Source organism: Lipotes vexillifer, unplaced genomic scaffold (genome assembly GCF_000442215.2).
Source record: "Lipotes vexillifer unplaced genomic scaffold, Lipotes_vexillifer_v1.1 scaffold117, whole genome shotgun sequence".
Classification (NCBI taxonomy): domain Eukaryota; kingdom Metazoa; phylum Chordata; class Mammalia; order Artiodactyla; family Lipotidae; genus Lipotes; species Lipotes vexillifer.
Window position 1 is genome coordinate 668,219 of NW_006785593.1, and position 20,289 is coordinate 688,507.

General features: G+C 34.1%; 1 protein-coding gene across 1 annotated transcript in view; it reads left to right on the forward strand.

Annotated features, from left to right (window-relative positions):
- The window catches only part of PTPRQ (protein tyrosine phosphatase receptor type Q), a 210,444-nt gene that overhangs the window by 167,845 nt on the left and 22,310 nt on the right, over positions 1-20,289 (forward strand). The window contains exons 35-37 of the mRNA XM_007457658.1: positions 1,623-1,751; positions 16,880-16,906; positions 17,560-17,641. Coding sequence (XP_007457720.1) covers positions 1,623-1,751; positions 16,880-16,906; positions 17,560-17,641 — 238 coding nt within the window. The remainder of the gene's footprint in view (positions 1-1,622; positions 1,752-16,879; positions 16,907-17,559; positions 17,642-20,289) is intronic.

Here is a 20,289-nt window from a genome sequence, read left to right on the forward strand (position 1 = left end):
AATGTCCAACTTCTTTATACGATGGGCCCCTTTCTCACGTTTACTTTATCAAAATGTCTGTACTGTGTTTAACAAGTGTCTTTTCAAATTCTCGGTATCAGTCTCTTAATTCCCGTTGTTTACAGGACCTCAAGGGAAACCTTAGTTGTGATCCTAAAATCTAGTTTCATAAGGTAGATTGCCGAGTTAAAGGGACCTTACATTTGTAAAAATAACCATTATACTAATTTCCTAAGTAGCTCAATAGGCTCTATTTTATCCGAAGAATGGTGTCCTGTATTCCGTTTGCCAAGCATCCTCTGTTTCATCTTGAATCTTTTTAATTATCATTTTGATGGATAATTTGAAGGGCTCGTGAAAGATATTTTTCTTATACCAGAGAGTGTTCTCAGATTCAGCCAGAAGATGGTGAGAGGAGGTTGTTATTTTAGGCACTTTTAAAGTTAGGTTGTGTAATATATGGTCCTTGTCCCTGAGGGATGTGCATCCACCATATTGATATCGTTTTCCTGCTCTAAAATCGTTTCTTTATAGGATGAACTCCTTTTGTGGGCAGGAAATGGGACCCTCTTATTCCCTACAACTTTCCTACATACGGCTCTTCAGCCAACAGAATCTGTTCTCACCTGAACATTCCGTCAGTTTTCATACAACTCTGCTTTTGTTCGGTCAGCTGGAAATGTGCTTCCTCCTCCTTCTGATTCTGGGACACTCAAGTCAAATCCTACGTTTTATTTCCTCTAAATACTAATAGTTGTAATCACTTATATAACATTTTATAACTAATCAATTACTGTTTTAGGAGTTGTAATTTGACTTTTTTTCTCTTTTTTTATGCTTTTTCTACATTTAGATCCTACTTCTCAACTAAATTATGTCCTTGAGGATAAAGACCATATTTTATACTTCCTATATCATCCTCAACACATAAATCATAATAAATGTTAAATGTCTGAAGTGCAAAAGATACATAGAATAGCTAAATATTACTTTATAATATACCATACCATGTCATATAAAAATAAACATGTAAAGGGCTCAAAATGAAGAGACTTTGATTTGATTTGCAGATGCATGTGATTTTATTTTTGAACCTGAGTTTTCTGGTTATATATTATATTCTTAGATTACATAATCTGTATAGTTATATTATACTTAGCTATTACATATTTGACAATATTTTTATGAAAGCCAATGAGACAATTCAAAACACATTTTAATGTATTTTCATGTTATGTAAAAACAATGGAGCGTTGTCTTTTAGCACTGGTGCTGATAGCAGTGAGCTATGTCCACATTGGCGTATTTCCTTTTTATGACAAACATATGAGACAGCTTGAGGGAGGAGAAACAAGCTCACAGCCTCAGTCTCATTTGCTCTGTATTTTAAATGTGCCAATGGCTCAGGCCTTGATGAACTAATTCTCATTAAAAAGCAGCATGTTAAAAAATTATAGAATACATTCTGTGGAATTAAAACAGGAAAAAGAGTTGAGTAGCTGCAAATTTGCAACATACTCAGGGAAGTGATCCCAACAAAGAAATTATTTGACTAATGTCTTAAGAAAACTAAATATAATTTCATATGCTTTCTATGATGTTCCCTTCTTGGACTTTATTAGAATTCGACAGAAGCAGAAAGAAGGTGGGACATATTCTCCTCGGGATGCAGAAATTATTGACACTAAATTCAACCTAGATCAGCTCATCACAGTGGCAGACCTGGAACTGAAGGACGAGAGATTAACGCGGTGAGCACTCCTCTGGGCGAACAGTGGTCCAGAGGGCCCGGAGCCATGACCCTATTCTGACCTATGCTTGTTGGAAGTGTTTGTGGGGCTCCTATTTACACAGGTCGCAGAGATCTTCTTTCAAAGGGTGACCTCCATCTTCTACACACTTCTCACTGGTGTTCGGAGAATCAATCTTCCTAATACTTTCGAGTTCACTAGGAACCTTGGACTATAATGTTCAACCAAGCTTTTTTTTCCTGAGACAAATATTTGTACACATTAAATCTTTAAAATTATATTTAATAATTCACTTCAGATGACAGTTTTTCTTTTACATTGGATTTCCTGGAGGTGTCCACATTTTTTATCACAAATTTAAATTTGTAGCTACTTGATATTGTTTATATCATTTTTATAAAAGCCTGTCTTATGCCTCCTTATTTTAGTATAAAATGACATTAGAAGTCTAAACTGTGTATTAACACTTCATTTTTTTTAAATTGCTTAGTATTTAAGAATTAAATACAAAGTTAAAATTACCTTTGAAAGGAAAAGTAAAAACATGTATACTAAATATGTCATCAATATGTATTGGAAATAGTAGAATGCTTAATTCTAAAGATAAATTATTCAAAATGTTGTCACATTTGAAAAACTATTAAGATAATTCACCAAATTCTTTTATATATTTTTTTTGCTTGTTCAGTGATAGTTTTTCTCTTTTTCCAAATTCTTAATAAAAACTATCATCAGATTGTCTTAACAAGTTTCAATTCTTACGAGATCCAATATTTTGTGATGCTTACAAGCACATGACAATTGTTACAAAGTACCTGCACAGCTGTGTTGAATTTTAGAAACTGTTACCAACTCTGAAAATATGGCATCAAAGGTCTTAAACTTAAAAAGGAATTAATCATTTTTACCAAAGTTGGTCTTTACCTAATAGATTGACTTTGCAAAAATATTTCCAGTATGTCTAAAAATATCTACGTGCTATACGTAGATATACGTATAAGTATATATACGTGCTATAGAGGGAAGTGTCATCTGATAAGCAGGGTCCTTCCAAATGCGACAAAATGAAAGTTATTCAGTGTTATCAGTAAATCACAAAGAAATCTGGTTTGTTGGATATGAAAACTTCTTTATATTTATCTACATTTGTTTATGTTCCAAAACAGGTTGTTCCTATCTAAAATGGATAATGCTCCAAAGACTATGTGTAAGATGGTTATATATTAAGCAGGACATAGTTTTCCACACGAAAGATCAACCGATTTTCAGGGTAACCTGTCAAAGTTAAATCATATCATAGCAACAGTAGAGCATTACTAGTATTAGGCTCTGTGTCTCAGTTCTATAAGGGTCATACTGCATAGTAAAAGGAAGTTTCTTCTCCTTTACCCCTGTGGGCCCAACTCCCTTTCCACAGTCCTTTCTGAGTTCAGGCCTGGGATCTCCATCTCTTTCTTCTACACGTGAAAGTATACAAGGGATAGGACTTCAAATCTCTGAGTGCAATTAATTTTAGTTTCTTTAACAATTTAGTTGAATCTGTTCATACTCAAACGTGAATTTCTAAGTGCCCAAACAATTTTACAGCATTTTTTTAAAGATTCTTTATTAATCCCCCCAAAGTCTCTAGTAAGTAGATCTTTAGGAGTTATAATACAGTGAGAAAAAGCCAGTCAGTATTGGAGAAAGTATTCTTTTTCGAAGAGGTTACCATTCTATAGAGGCTATGTGAGGTCAGATCCCCTAAGCTCTATGTGTTTTCACAGCTTGCCCCCTACTCCACTGCTGAACACAGCCATTATCAAAAAGGGATAAGATATATATTTTTTAAACAAACAATGACTGTCATGACAGCTAATGGAAAAGGTGGGCAAAGACTGTATAGATTGTTTATTATCGGGTACTTATAATTCAGGGACAGCCTTATTTAACCTTGACTCATTTATTTTCCTGTTCCATGTTTATTTATATATATGTCACTTTATTTGTACATGGATGTACAATTGCCTTTAAAGTATATTTCAAACAATTTTATCTGTTTTTGCATATAGAAAACGGGTATGTATTATACCACTAGTCATAGCACACTTAGAAATTTTAGTTTTCATGCTTTTTGCTTTCTCATTTACTTGTTATGATTCTAGTAATCGTGACTGTAAAAACTTTCTCATTGGTAATTCCAATGGCACATACTAATATGATTTGCTTGATTTATTACAGAAATTTATTAAAATAACGATCAAGTGGTTTGGTAGTAATTCTTTTCATTATAGAGATCTCCAGCTTTATTATTTACTGAAGGTTTTTCATGTTAATAAAGTCACTAATACATTAGACAATAAAACTAGAAAAAACAGTAATTAACAGATTCATAATTAGCTATGTGCACATATGCATGTGGTCATTCTTCACTGAAGCTCTAAAGCTCTTCACCTGTATTTCAGGTGCTGGAAAATCTAAATCTATTCAAAGCCATACATGTCTGATGAGAGTAGAGCCACAAAGACTAATGGTAGATTCTGAGACAGAAGAACCAAAGAGCTGGAGTTAGCTTCCAAATTGTTGAGTAACTTATGCCATATGTATTTGTTATTTACAAGAAGGAACTTAGATAATTTCCTTTAAATCTACCCAATTAACATATGCTCTTTATACTTGAGGCATAGGCTTATTCTTTTCCTTCCAACCTGCCTACTTTCTTCATGCTAATTGGACTTGCAGTTTTCCTCAGTGTTATAGGTCTTCACATGTCCATAACAGAAATGATAAAATATCTAATCAGTAGTTAAAATATTAACTTTAGGGAGTCACCTAGTTGAACAAAAATGGTTAAGAAATTATTTATTTTATATCTGCCTATATATTTATATACATTTTAAGATTCGTCCTATAATTTTTATATGTATAAACTCTCATCACTTGATAATATTATACCTTATTTCACAAAGGACCTGAAGAATTCTCTCATTCTTCTTCTCTTGAAAGAGAACAAAATTCAAAGATTTAATACTCTATAAATCCATGAGAACATTCAGAGATACGCCAAGAATATGTTTTTTAAGTTCTTATTGGGAATGATAATGACATCATTTCATTATGCACATTTTCTATATAAGTTTAGTGAACGCAAGCTTTATTTCTTGGGAAGAATTCTTGATATCTGTGCTCATCTATTCCACATTTACCACATTAGAAAATAACCCTTGGGTTTTGCTATTTGATAAACAAAAGAACAAAACAACGTTTTGTGATGGCTCTTTCAAAACACAGCCATTAACACAATGAAGTGAGAAACATTTCTAGGAGGAAATATTAGCAAGATGAGCATACACACACTGGTAACGCAGACCTATCTCTTTAAAATTGCTGAGCCTGGATCACTGAAGAAATCAAAGAGGAAGTCAGAAAATACCTAGAGACAAATGAAAACAAAAACACGACGATCCAAAACCTATGGAACGCAACAAAAGCGGTTCTAAGAGGGAAGTTTATAGCGATACAAGCTTACCTTGCAAAAACAAGAAAAATCTCAAATAAGCCACCTAGCCTTATACCTAAAGCAAACAGAGGAAAGAAGAACAAACAAAACCCAAAATTAGTAGAAGGAAAGAAGTCATAAAGATCAGAGCAGAAATAGAGACAAAGGAAACAACAGAAAAGATCAGTGAAACTAAAAGCTGGTTCTTTGAAAAGATAAACAAAATTGATTAAATTTTCACCAGACTCATCAGGAAAAAAAGGAAGAGGGCCCAAATTAACAAAATTAGAAACAAAAAAGGAAGTTACAACAGACACCACAAAAATATGAAGGACCATAGGAAACTACTACAAGCAACTGTATGTCAATAAAAAATGGACAACCTAGAAGAAATGGACAAACTCTTAGAAAGGTACAGCCTTTAAGACTGAACCAGGAAGAAATAGAAAATACAAACAGACCAATTACAAGAACTGAAATTGAATCTGTGATTTAAAAACTCCCAACAAACAAAAGTCCAGGATCAGATGGCTTCACAGACGAATTCTACAACACATTTAGAGAAGCATTAACACCTATCCTTCTGAAACTCGTCCAAAAAACTGCAGCGGAAGGAATACTTCTGCACTCATTCTATGAGACCACCATCACCTTGATGCCGAAAGCAAAGATACCACACAAAAAATTTATAGACCAATATCACTGACAAACATAGATGCAAAAATCCTCAACAAAATACTAGCAAACTGAATCCAACAATACATTAGAAGGATCATATACTATGATCAAGTGGGATCTATCCCAGGGATGCAAGGATTTTTCAATATCTGCTTATCAGTGTGGTACACATTAACAAGCTGAAGAATAAAAATTATATGACCATCTCAGTAGATGCAGAAAAGATTTATGATAAAAACTCTCCAGAAAGTGGGCATAGTGGGATCATACCTCAACATAATAAAGGTCATATATGGCAAACCCACAGCTAACATCATACTCAACAGTGAAAAGCTGACAGCATTTCCTCTAAGATCAGGAAGAAGACAAGGACGCCCACTCTCACCACTATTATTCAACATAGTTTTGGAAGTCCTAGCCATAGCAATCAGAGAAGAAAAAGACATAAATGGAATCCAAATTGGAAAAGAAGAAATGAAACTGTCCCTGTTTGCAAATGACATGATACTATACATAGAAAATCCTAAAGATACTACCAGAAAACTATTAGAGATCATCAATGAATTCAGCAAGGTTGCAGGATACAAAATTAATACACAGAAATCTGTTGCATTTCTATACACTAACAATGGAAGATCAGAAATAGAAATTAAGGAAACAATCCCATTTACCATTGCATCAAAAAGAATAAAATACCTAGGAATAAACCTACCTAAGGAGACAAAAGACCTGTACTGCGAAAACTGTAGGACACTGATGAAAGAAACTGAAGATGACACAGATGGAAAGATATACCACATTCTTGGATTGGAAGAATCAATATTGTCAAAATGACTTTACTACCCAAGGCAACCTACAGATTCAGTGCAATCCCTATCAAATCATGAATGGCATTTTTCACAAACTAGAGCAAACAAATTTACAATTTGTATGGAAACACAAAAGGCCCCGAATAGCCAAAGCAATCTTGAGAAAGAAAAATGGAGCTGGAGGAATCAGACTCCCTGACTTCAGACTATACTACAAAGCTACAGTAATCAAAACAGTATGGTACTGGCACAAAAACAGAAATATAGATCAGTGGAACAGGATAGAAAGTCCAAAGATAAGCCCACTCACCTATGGTTAACTAATCTATGACAAAGGAGGCAAGAATATACAGTGAAGAAAAGACAGTCTCTTCAATAAGTGGTGCCAGGAAAACTGGACAGCTACATGTAACAGAAGGAAATTAGAACACTCTCTAACAGCATACACACACACACACACACACACAAAAACCTCAGAATGGACTGAAAGCCTAAATGTAAGGCCAGATGCTATAAAACTCTTAGAGCAGAGTTGCAAAACATAGGCAGAACACTCTCTGACACAAATCACAGCAATATCTTTTTTGATCCACCTTCTACAGTAATGGAAATAGAAACAAAAATAAACAAATGGGACCTAATTAAACTTAAAAGCTTTTGCACAGCAAAGGAAACCATAAACAAAACAAAAAGACAACCCACAGAATGGCAGAAAATATTTGCAAACAAAGTGACCCACAAAGGATTAATCTCCAAAATATACAAACAGCTCATGCAGCTCAATATCAAAAAACCAATCAAAAAATGGGCGGATGGTCTAAATAGACATTTCTCCAAAGAAGACATACAGATGGCCAAGAGGCACATGAAAAGATGCTCAGCATCAGAGAAATGCAAATCAAAACTTCAATGAGGTATCACCTCACACCGGTCAGAATGGCCATCATCAAAAAATCTACAAGCAATAAATGCTGGAGAGGGTATGGAGAAAAGGGAACCCTCCTACACTGTTGGTGTGAATGTAAATTGGTGCAGCCACTATGGAGAACAGTATGGAGGGTTCCTTAAAAAACTAAAGTTAGAGTAACCATATGACCCAGCAATCCCACTCCTGGGCATATATCCAGAGAAAACTCTAATTTGAAAAGATAACATGCACCCCAGTGTTCATAGCAGCACTATTTACAATAGTTGAGACATGGAAGCAACCTAAATTTCCATCAATAGATGAATGGATAAAGAAGATGTGGTGTGTATATATATATATATATATATATATATATATATATATATATATATACATACACACACACACACACACACAAAATGGAAATATTACTCAGCCATAATAAAAGAACCACATAATGCCATCTGGTGCAATATGGATGAAGCTAGAGATTTTCACACTAAGTGAAGTAAGTCAAAGACAAATATCATATGATATCACTTACATGTGGAATCTAAAATAAAAGGATTCAAATGAACTTATTTACAAAACAGAAATAGACTCACAGATATAGAAACAAACTTAGGGTTACCAAAGGGGAAAGGAAGGGGTGAGGGATAAATGAGGAGTTTGGGATTAACATATACACACTACTATATATAAAATAGATAACCAACAAGGATCTACAGTATAGCACAGGGAAATATACTCAATATTTTGTAATAATCTCTAAGGGAAAGGAATCTGAAAATATATATATACACATATACACACACATATAAAATGGAATCACTGTGCTGTATGCCTGAAACTAACATAACATTGTAATTCAACCATACTTCAATTAAAAAAGATCCAGTGAAGTTGAAAAAATCCAGTATTTTAATTGTACAGATTATCTATACTTCTACAGAATAAATCCTATATTAAATCTAGGATTAAACTCTTGGGAAAGTTTAGAAGAATAAAGATATAATTTAAAAGGCAAAAACATTTCTGAGCCTAACCGGCCCTGGGGTTTGTTTTTAACTAATTTAACTGTAACACAGATTACCTTCCCAAGAGAGTTATAACACTTAAAATGAAATAACCCAACAAAATTTTCAGAAACTAAAGATACTACTGGCTAAACGTTTTTTATTTTTCACTGTCTCCTTTCTACACTTAAGTTAGAAGTTTTGTTTCTTTCAGTGACTAAATCAGAAAAAAAATAAAATATTGATCAATGTCACTAATATTCTTACTTGACAGATACTCCTTTTCTTCCAGTCCTCAATTTTTCCCCCCAAATTTTAGGCATCATTCCATACTAGTTATCTTGCCTATTTTAGTTGAGTGAATGTAATGGTGCATTATGTTAAGACTCAAGGCCCAATCCAGTAATCATGAATGGAATTAAAATTCTCAACAAAATGAAGCAAACAACTGAATGGCTATTTTAAGAGTATCTTTCTTTCTTCAATAACTTTAGAAGTTCGCATGTCAAATTTTTATTAAATATATATGCCTTCAGGAAGCTTACCATTCAAAAGAATCCTATGAATGTGTTTTGTAAACTGTAAATCAGAATACATTTGGTATTATTATTGTTATTTATAATATCTGTAAAATTAAGAATGACCCCAGTCTACTTTCACATCCAGGGTTTGCTAACATAGTAATTGCTACAGTTTATGAGCAATTACTATCTGTTAAATTTTGTATGTAATGATCTCACCCAACTCATTCAATCATTTGTGGTAGGTACTCTTATCCCCACTTTACAGATGAAAAATAAAAGATGCCTAGAGAATTTAGGTAACTGTCCAAAGTCATGCACCTAGTAAATAGGACAGCCAAGATGATCCCAGGTCAGTCTGATTCTGAAGTATCAACATACACCTATAATTGTGTGTGTGTGTGTGTGTGTGTGTGTGTGTGTGTGTGTGTGTGTGTATTTAACTCTGAAGCATACTAGGTTAAATCAATATAAACCCACTTAAAAAGACAAGGGCCCATGACATCCTTCTTCAAGTAGCATTTTCTACACAGAGAATGATTCTAAGGGAAGAACTGCTTCTTTTGAATTACTTATTCTCTAGTGATATGGGGCAGAGGAATGATGGCATTTTAGTGTAGGTTCAATCTTGCAGAAACTGGAAAATAGTAGTACAATTCTTGTGACTTCAGTAAGAATACATAAAATTTGACTGATATATGAAATTCTTTGTAAAATTGTTAGCATGTTAATTGCCATCAGTTCTTTGACAGATTCTGGTCATTAATTTTACTTCTGTCTTAACTATTTTGCAAGCAATGGCAAAAATATGTGAATCCAAATAAGAAATGTCTGGACAAAATGTGAATTTGGGACAAGAAATGTCCTACAGTAGAATGAAATTTAAGATATTTACTGCTCATGTTCTTATAGCAGCAAATCAAAAATACTGCAGTGTGTTTTTATACTAAATAAATAATGAATCTTTACTTCCAGATACTCTTCATTTTTCTTTAGACGAAAGGAGATTTTTGTCATCCAGTAAGTTACTGTGGTAACGCAGAGCTCTGCTGTGATTATTTTAATCTTTTCAGGTGGTGTGCTCTATATTTTAAAATACAAGATATGAAGTGCTGTTGGTTAATGTGCTATTTTTTCCAAAGCCCAAAAAAACTGTAAAACAAAATACTCTAAACTTTCTACTTACTAAGTGTCCTCTATGATATTGCATGCTATTGATATGGTAAAGTTAACCTTATCAAAATGCACATTGACTTGCAATGTGCATGTCCTAAGAATTTGCTGTGTTACCATGTTGTGTTAACTTTGATAGTAAAGTAAGTTTTTACCTAGATTTCTTCACATGCTTCTTGTCCTATTACGATGACACAAGAGTTGAGTTCTCTGTCTGATGGGTGGAGTCTGGGTTCACACTTCACACAAGCTCATTTCAACTACTGCAGGTGCTAATCTGTAAGGACCTAAGACAATGACATATCCTGTTCTCTGACTCTGGGGCATATACCGAGCAGCACGTTTCATAGAAATTTGACTTCTGTCCTGACCAATGGATAGCCAACTGTGCATGCTTTCAGGCATCGCCCTAATGCCCAGAAATGCCTTTTGTATCCTAGGATAAAAATTGCTGTATACATTCTGAAGGTAGCATAGCAAAATGTCAGCATTAGCAGGGACCCAACAATTGATTGAGTGCCCCAGAGATACTCAATTTCTTCATGTAAAGGATATGAATGGAGGCAGAGAGTGAAAATGCATTTGATTTCAAAATCCCAGATCTACTACAGCAGAGTTAGTCCCATGAGCCGCAAGGCTGGATGGGATGGGGCCAAGACTCCTGACATTCCCATTGACCGTGAATAGTACTCAGCGTGATTAAAACAGAGGAAGCCAGGCCCTTTTCTACTCTAATCACATTTAGCATTTTGGAATCATAGCTAACCTCAGAGAAAAATGCTTCCATTTTTATGGGACCCTCACTGTATCTCTTCTATCACCACATTTTCTTCCCCTGGAATTAGTGAACAGTGTCCTGCTCAGTCAGAGCTTCTACTTTGATAGAACTAAACTTAATAGTTCAGGTTAATCAGAACCTTTAAACACCTCTACACACACAAATCACATTTGTTAAAATACATGTAGTCTTCTTTCAAATCTAGTTTTTTGAGGTCACCTTCTAACCCCTGACAGAGGAATTTCTGTGCTTACCTGCCTGGCAAGCTAGCAGCTCAGGCTGTCAAGACTTCATTTTAAATGGTGTTATGTCATCTGTCTCCTCTTCATTAGGTCCCCTCACTAAGAACCTTTGCCCATCTCTTCACACAGCTGTTGGCAGTGTCTTCATCCTCTCTACTGTTTCTGCCCTATTGCCCCGGAGGTAGCTAGGTTTATGACCACAGTTTTAATTCAGAATACATGGTTTACAAAATAAGAATCTGTCAAGAATTTGGTTTCACATGTGCTAATGTGGAGAGGCTTCAGTAATAAGGAAAATTCAACTCTTGCCACCCTGGGAATCTTACCTCACCTCTTTGACGTCAGCAAGAATGTTGCTCTTCTATATGTATTTAAAAGACCATTTCACCTTGTTTGAATAAAAGAACTATCAGCTGGGCACCTACAAGTGCCAGGCACTGGAAATACTGTGATGAAAAAGGAAGGGGCACTGCCTCTAACGAGCCACCCTTCAAAGAGCTAAGCTCCTTAAAACCTATTTGTCCTTACAGATATAAAGAGACATGCTGAGGAACTACTTAGATAGCCTTTACTAATTGATTATTTTTCTAGATAATAAGAAAAATATTGCATTACTCACTTATTCAGGTGGCATGCTTACCTTATGAAGTGAAGTTTTAGAGTCAGCTGTATAGTACTAGCCACTGGTTGGGATAATATTTTTAATTTGTATTGAGGACCAGAGAAAAGTCATTGGTGATTTGATAAAAGAAAGGAGGAGGGTCTGAAAGGATACTATTTGAAAGCCTATAAAAAATAAAAGCAATAGAAAAAAACAAAAATTAAGATCCCTTTGAAAGCATTCCAGTAAATGCTTTGGATAAGTAACAGAATATCATTGTAGAAATAAATGTAAACATTGGAATAATGAATTGAAATATATAAACTAAAAACCTCACACTCAATATTTTACAAAACTTGGAAAGATCAATTAACATGTTTTACCAGAAAGATTCTTCAAGCATTTTTAGTTGAATATGAAGTACATGTTAGTGTGACAAATACATATTTTTACATTAAGGCAATAAAATTTGAGGTTCTTTTCTTTTTAACCTAACTTAACCGGTTAAGTAGAAAACACTGTTTCTCAATTTGTCTTATTCCACTGGTAATGCTGATTTAAGCTGCTCATCTATAGGCTATCACCTATGGCTCTCTATTTGCACTATATTTTAATTCCCTATAGATTTCAACTAATTGACCTTGAGGTAAAGCTGAGTCTCTATGACAATATGGTCTTCAATCACCACTGCCAACATAAATAAATCGTTCCTCTCTGGATCTATCAAGAGTAATCTGAGTGGAATTTAAGTTTTTGATAGACTTTGAAAAAAAAATGAGCCCAGACATGAAATAATACCCTTTTCAACAGAAGGGCACAGGATTTAAGCTAAGATTCATGTAATAAAAAGTGTTTAGCCCTTTATATTGGAAAGTGGTCAGTTATCTTACTGAAATCTGAACAATTCCCAAATTGATTTATACACTAATGAACTGAATATGATTTGACAGTATCCTTCACTGTTGTATCCTAAGTGAATAAAATAAGAGGACTATACCAGTCTAACATGCTCTCCATGTAACAATTTTTTAAGTTTTTTAAAATACTAATAGAAAGTTTTTTGCGTCTCTTTGAGTGTCTCCATAGATCACTTTATTTGAAAATAGCACTCCTGAAATAACATTGTTGATTTTCATACACATTAATTTCTATGAGGTTTTTTTATGCTTATCTAACCAAATAATTTTTCTTTAAGGAATTTAATTTCTTCATCAGTAACAAGTCAGTGCATTTTCTTCATATTATATGCCACCTTCTTTTCTAATTCCCTGCATAAACTGTCCACATTACTATTTTCTCCTGTTTACAAACAAAACTTTAAAACTTCAAAGAAAAATAAAATTTAGAATGCAGCCACTAGTTGAGAGAAAAATATACTATATGAGGCTAAGAATCAAGACAATGACATGGAGACTACAGACAAAAACAAGAAAAAACTAACTTTTATTTGAAACAGGTCATTTATGCCAAAATGTCTTCTCTATTGAAGCTTTCCAGATAGGTATTTTGATTTCAGTTCACACATAATTGTGAGATAAGCACAGACTGGAAAATTACATAAAAACAGACTGTTAGAAGCCTCGTTTCTCACATTATGTAAATACAAGTGTGAAGAACAGCTTATGTAAAGTGACTGGGTTTAGATAAAGAGTGATACTGAAAAATAAATACATAAAGCCAAACAGATCTTATTTTTTAAAACCTGTTTTTTTAATTACTTGTCTAGACAAGAGTGACTCTATTGTTCATGTAATTTCCTAAGCATCTAGCACCTGTTAACCTCTAATGTGAGAGGATCTGATATGGCCTTGTTTAGACCTGTATACTGTTTATTGATGCATCTATTGATCATACTTATTTAAACCTTTGAGTAGGATCTCCTGAGAATTCTCAATCGCTTAATATTTTTGTGGAAAATTCATTTAATTCAGATATCCTCTCATAATAATCAGAGCAGTTGTATTTAGCTTACTATGTATCTTAGTCTGAATTCATCCACAATTTTATATTTAACAATGATTTATTCACTGTCTACTACGAATAAGTTTATGAGGGACTTGTAGTAAGCCAAGTGTTAATCCTGCCCCTGCCTTCAAGCACACATGAATCTCAATACATGTGTCCTTAATACATGTACTTTTATATAGCCGTAACAGAAGGTGGAAGATGATTTGTCCATAGAAATTTAGTTTCATAGAAGGAAGAAATGATTTTCTCTCTAACAGAACAGGGTAAGGTCCATGGGGGAGTTAACATTTGAATCAACCATTAAGCAATCAGGAAAATCTGGTTGTGGGGAAACACCTGGAACGGTAGAAGAAACTGATAGTGAAAATATCTGGAGTACAAACAGGGTAATGTGAAGGGTAGTTATAAGGAATAATGTAAAAAATGCAGGCATGATTAGAAATGCTTTCACATGATAGTATGAAAACAATTATTAAAGCCTTTATATTATTAGGGATTTATTTAGAGTCTGAATTGAGACCTAGAAAACCAAACGTGGCTTTGAAATATTTGTGATCACTGTTTATTCTGGGACTCTGATTAGGAAGAATACCATAGGAAATCTTGCTGCTTAATTTAGTGCAATCTAGTCTTCCCAGTTTTGAGTAAAATTTATTCTTTTGGAAACAAAAAAAAATCATTATATCAGTATCAATTGCAGAACAGATCAGTAGGAGGAACTTGAGTTCAATAAAACTAGAAATAGCCATTTTAATACTAACGATAGTAACTAACATTTACGTACTGCTTCCAAAGCCAGGGGTGGGTGTTTCCTAGCATTTTACATACATGAGCTTGATTTACATATATTTGCCCTATTTTCTAAATTAGGAACTAAGAAAGATTAAGTAACCTGCTCAAGATAATATAGCTGGTAATTGCTGGATCAGGTGTTTGAAACGATTTTTCAAAGGGCATTGTATTTTTTAAGAAAAGAATTCACAAATATCCACCCAAATCCAATAGCTAGCCAGTCATGGTTTAAAATCAGTATCTCTAGAGAGATCTTTCAAATGCAAAATAAAATAATAATAGTAAAATAAAAGCAACCTTCTGTGGAGTTCTTCACTGAAATGAAATTGACTAAAAGGTATTAATCACAATTTCTAAATGAGAGAATAGAACATTAATGAAAATAGAACAAGGGTATGAATAATAATCTGGTGCTTTAGCTATTTCTTGCTCTACAAACTAGCTCTATTTCAGGTTCTAGATAGCACAGTAAAAATATTTTTGCCAGTACTATCTCAAATAATCCTGGATCCTCTGGGAAAAGAGAATCTCCCCACTACAGGATGGCTGTCATTAAAGCAGATGTAGTGTCTGAATTTCACCAATCACAAACTCAATAATGTTCCCTGCTATTATAAAAGTGATCTCCACTTAAGCATTCCCATTTCTGCATGGTTGCAGGGGAAATGATCTTGCTAATTCAAGTATCTCATTCATTTCTATCTTAAGCTCAATTCATTAATATTTGCCCAACCTGACCTTCGTTCCTTTCCTATTTCTGAGGAATATCATGGCATAGGAACACTGGGGCATCAGGCACCTTCAGGGGCTTGGGTAGTGTGGGTCTGGCTCATGGTTGTCTTTTTTTCTTGCTGGTCTTTGCTGAGGCGTGATTATTTTCAACGGGGATTGCTTGCTGCCTCAGTCCCCACTGCATGTGTCCGAAGTCTTTCCAGGCCCTCCAATTCATACACTCTGTTTTTCCGTCCCCAATTTAAGGATTCTTCTGATTCAATATCCCATTCAGGCATCTCCATATCCATCTAGTTAGAGTCAGAATTTCTCCGGTGCCTCCTTAGAATCACTCTAGGGTACTGTGAGAAGCCCACAAGCTCATCCACCAAGACTGTGCTCTAACCTGTGATTCTATGCTATGCTATGTTGCTCTACTAGGTTATACCCTGAGGAGCTGAGAAATACTTCCTTCTGCTTGGGGACACCTATAGCATTAACCAAGAATTCTACCACTCTTCTTCATAATACCTGCTCCAGCACCTCCATATTTTTCACCAATTCCTGTGTTGTAATAAAATACACTCTTTTGACTCACGTTTTCTTCATTGAACACACACATCTGTGACCATTTTCAAAGTATTTAAGCCACATTTTCCAATCTGTTTTTTTTTCATTTGTCCTTTACGTCAAAAACCATATCCTCTTGTAAATATCTGTCACTTAAGAAATACAGTGAAATCATCTCTAATAAAATTTAAAATTAAAAACTTTGATAAAGGTACATGTTCTTCATTTTATTTCATCATACTTTGTGCCTTCTGTGTTTTTTTGCAGTGCTAATTTGTTGTGCATGACAAATGTTATTAAAGATGTACCCATCTCTGAATTTGTGTGTTGCATAGTCTATTTAGCTGTTAAAAATTATTTCAATTTTTTTCAGAGTATAAATAACTTGACCAATGAACTGCCACAAAAGATATGTATATCCAAAGTAATTGAAATGATTGTCATTTTTTATGGTTATATATTCATGAAAACTCACTCATGAAACAAGACTTAGGCAATTTTGCAAAGATTCACCCTCCCTGATTTAGCACTTTTTATGAACAAAGAAAAAAATTTAATTCACATTAACTTTTTTAGACCAATAAATACTATGCAATATATTAAAAAGTGACCTGTTTTTGATGTAATGCCCCAAATGCCTAACAATATAAAAGAGTACCTTCTTAGCTTGAGAAAGAAGCCAAATTATTATCTGGCCATATTTGGGTCCAAATAATATAATTTCAAAAATGATATAGAATTTAAAATAATGATCAAATATCAGTTAAAGGCATAGCATATTATACATTGCTGATTTACCCTGTTTTTCTGATTTTAATCTAAAACTCTTTCAGAAAGAGCTGTACCCTCAACTCATAATCCATTTAACACAATCTCTGTTGCAGGTTACTTAGTTATAGAAAGTCCATCAAGTAAGTTTGTTAAATATCTTTTCTTCTTTTTGAGTATCAACTCTGGATTCTCTGATTCAATGAATCTTAATGTGTGGTTCCTTTTTTGTATGTTTGTTAGAAAAACCTCCAAGCTGGATATAAATCATAAAAGCATGACTAATTGCATGGTAACTGGAGAAATACTCCCTCTCTCTCTGGGGTGAAGCCTGCATGTCTGTATTTTAGCTTGGGAAGTAATACAGGGATATTTAAACTCCTTAGGGTTTAAAAACCATGTCGTTACGAGAATGAGGTCACTGCAATATTTTATATCTTCTAAAACCTTGTAACGTATAAAATGTTTTCTGTATGACAAAGAGGTTTTATGTGTTTTAGGATTCAATGATGACTTTATGCCCTTACATTTGCTTGAAAAACTTTCTTCATTAAAATGTTAAATCATTCATTTAAAGTCACTTAAAATTTGAAGGATTTTTACACCATGAAATACAAAGAAAGTGAACTGAAAGGGGGAAGCTAATTTTGTAAATATGACAGAGTGACTTTAAAGGGCTGTGTGCTTTTGAAATGTCCCTTGTCCTCTAACTTGTCAACTGTAAAGAGAGTGCCCAGGCCAAAGGAAAAGAACTCAACCTAACATGACTCCATTTTATACCTTTCTTTGCTTGGAGGCCGATAAGCAAGAAATCCTTTCTGCAACATGTTGAAGAGCTCTGCACAAACAACAACCTAAAGTTTCAAGAAGAATTTTCGGTATGTTCCTAGCAGTTGTCACAACATTGCCAGACCTCCAGTCGTTTCATGTGTCACATTTCATGTCCAGTGTAAGCCTGCAAGGCCATGAAGGACTCTGGCCTTGATAATCAATACCCAATTACCAGGTTGATTGTTTGGATAGTAACGTTACACTGGGCAGCCTCCGGTGCAACCTGAACAGAATTATTCACCTACTGTGTCAGGAAAAGGTGCTCCGGATCAGAGACCTCCCCAGCAAGGGCAGCCTGGCCCTGTTTCTTCTTTGCTCTCTCACCCAGATGTACGTGCAACTCTAGAATGCTGTATGCATCAGGTTTTGTGTGTGTACGAGGTTTGGGTGGTACCGTAAATGTGGCTTTATATTTAAATAACTCTTTTAGATTTAGAAACTAAATAATTCCATTTCATATCTTCCTGCTTAGTTTATGTTAGTGGTATAGATGAACCTGAGAACAGAACTTGATGTTTCCAGAAATTATTTAAAAAATGTTATTTTTAGAACTTTCCAAAAATAAAAAACAGATAAAAAGAAGCCTATAAAACACAGGTATTACTTAAGTGATCATGGAATAAACGCTGTATCACATTATGGAGAATATATGAAGTTAAGAACTTGTCACTTTAACACTATTTGAAAGTTAAGATTAATTTTATTGCTTTTAGTGTCTTATATATCTATAAAGTTGAAATTACCTTAAAACATAAGGCATGTGTTAGTCTACAAGCTATTTTAAAACTTGTGAGGCGCTTTCCTAACTTAGGTTATTATTTTGTATTATAAAAATAAAAGATTTCTAAATGTTACCAAAAACTTTATTTCTATTTTTACATGAACTTTTTAGTGTGTGAAGAAAAACAATTGGCTTGAATAATTCAGGATTGTAATATTTCAGTCTCTCAGGGAATAATGACAAAAATGTGAGAAGATTAATGGTATTTCCTACAGCTTTTGGTTATGCTTCTTAAGTAATATTGGTCTGGATTTAACGAGATCAGTGGTACCATAAAACCCTTCTTAGCATTTATGCAGCAAGAACTGTCAATTTTTCAGGAACAAAAGGGTAGTTTCATTAGAATAGGAGTGAATATAGTTAACATTATACATGACTGAGTAGAGGAAAAGTTTTATTAGCAATAACATTTTCTCATATAATGAGAAAGCTTCTAATTTAACTTCTTTGGAGGTCATGGTTTTAAGTACTTGGGTATTTTTATATAAATATATAGGTTGTGTGTGTATATTAGGTAAATGTATATTCACACGTAAGGAACACGGTTTTTTAAACTGCTTTTAGTTCTAGTGCTGTATTAATTTTTTAACTGTTTTAATAAACAAATGCATATTTGATGCATAGGTTTGACAAAACTTGTAACTCAGGTCATATTCGCTTATACCTTAAATATTAATAAGCTCCACTATGTGACAGGTATTGATATTTATGAATTCAACACTTAAACAGCTAAGTGACCTTGGGTAAATCACTTAAACTCTCTGTTGTTCAGTGTCCTCATTTGTAAAATGCTGTATCTATCTTGTTGAATTGTGAATACTAAACTGATTGAATGTGTGTAATACTAAGAATAGTGGCTGGCACAACTATTTGCCATCATAGTGATGATTTCATAAAGAAGTTCAAATGATGAAGAACTGCAGACATGTATTAAAAAAAACCCAAATGACACCGTATCATGATGGAGGTATATGCAGAAAGAAGTGAGGATCAACTCTGTTTGGATAGCTGTCAGAAAAGACTTTACAAAAAGGTGACCTGCCAGATGAACTTTAGGATGGAGCAGAAGTCCAATAAGTAGATAAAGAGGGAAAGGTATTCTAGAGAGAGAGAATGAATGCAAAAACATAAGGATGCAAAACAGTTCCACTCATCTGTGATCCCACTAAAAAGTGGGAACTGTAGGAGAAAGAGCTAAATAGGAAAGCTTGGTTAAGGCCCCGTGTGCTCTGCTAAGAATAAGACCACTGAGTGTAACATTACTGTCCAAACAGTCAACCTAGTAATTGGGTATTAATTATCAAGGCCATAATCATTTAAATCTATAAATGGAAACTTTTGTAACTACAGAAAAATAGGTACCACTTTTCAGGTGATTCCAATTCATCTTTTCCCCCTCTATTTCTTTGTCTCTTATAAATATGCTGACACATACTCCCAAAACCTGACACAAGGAAGCTGTTCTAGGATTCCTCACTTGGTTAAAATGTTTCTTCTAAGCCTTTAGTGCCCAAACGCCAGAATTCAGATGCCTAACACTGTCCCTCTTCTCTAACACATCCACGCTCATGGAAAATACTGTCCAGAATTCTGAGGAAAAATCAGGGAGAAGGGAAAATTATCCAATTAAAAGAAATCATTTATAATAAAGTGGGAAAAAATTGCAAAACCCCATGGTTTTAACACTTTTTAAGGAATCTGGTAAATTGAGGCATTTCTAATACGGAAAACTATAAATTTCATAAATGTAAATCATCAGCTCAACAAAATAATGAACACATTTTCTTGCACCAGCTTTCTTTATGATGAATGGGTAATATCGTGATTTTTCACCAAAATGTCAATAACAGATCTTGACCCTTCCTCTGATAATTCTTTATCACACCTTTGCATTCCGCTATCGATTTAACAATG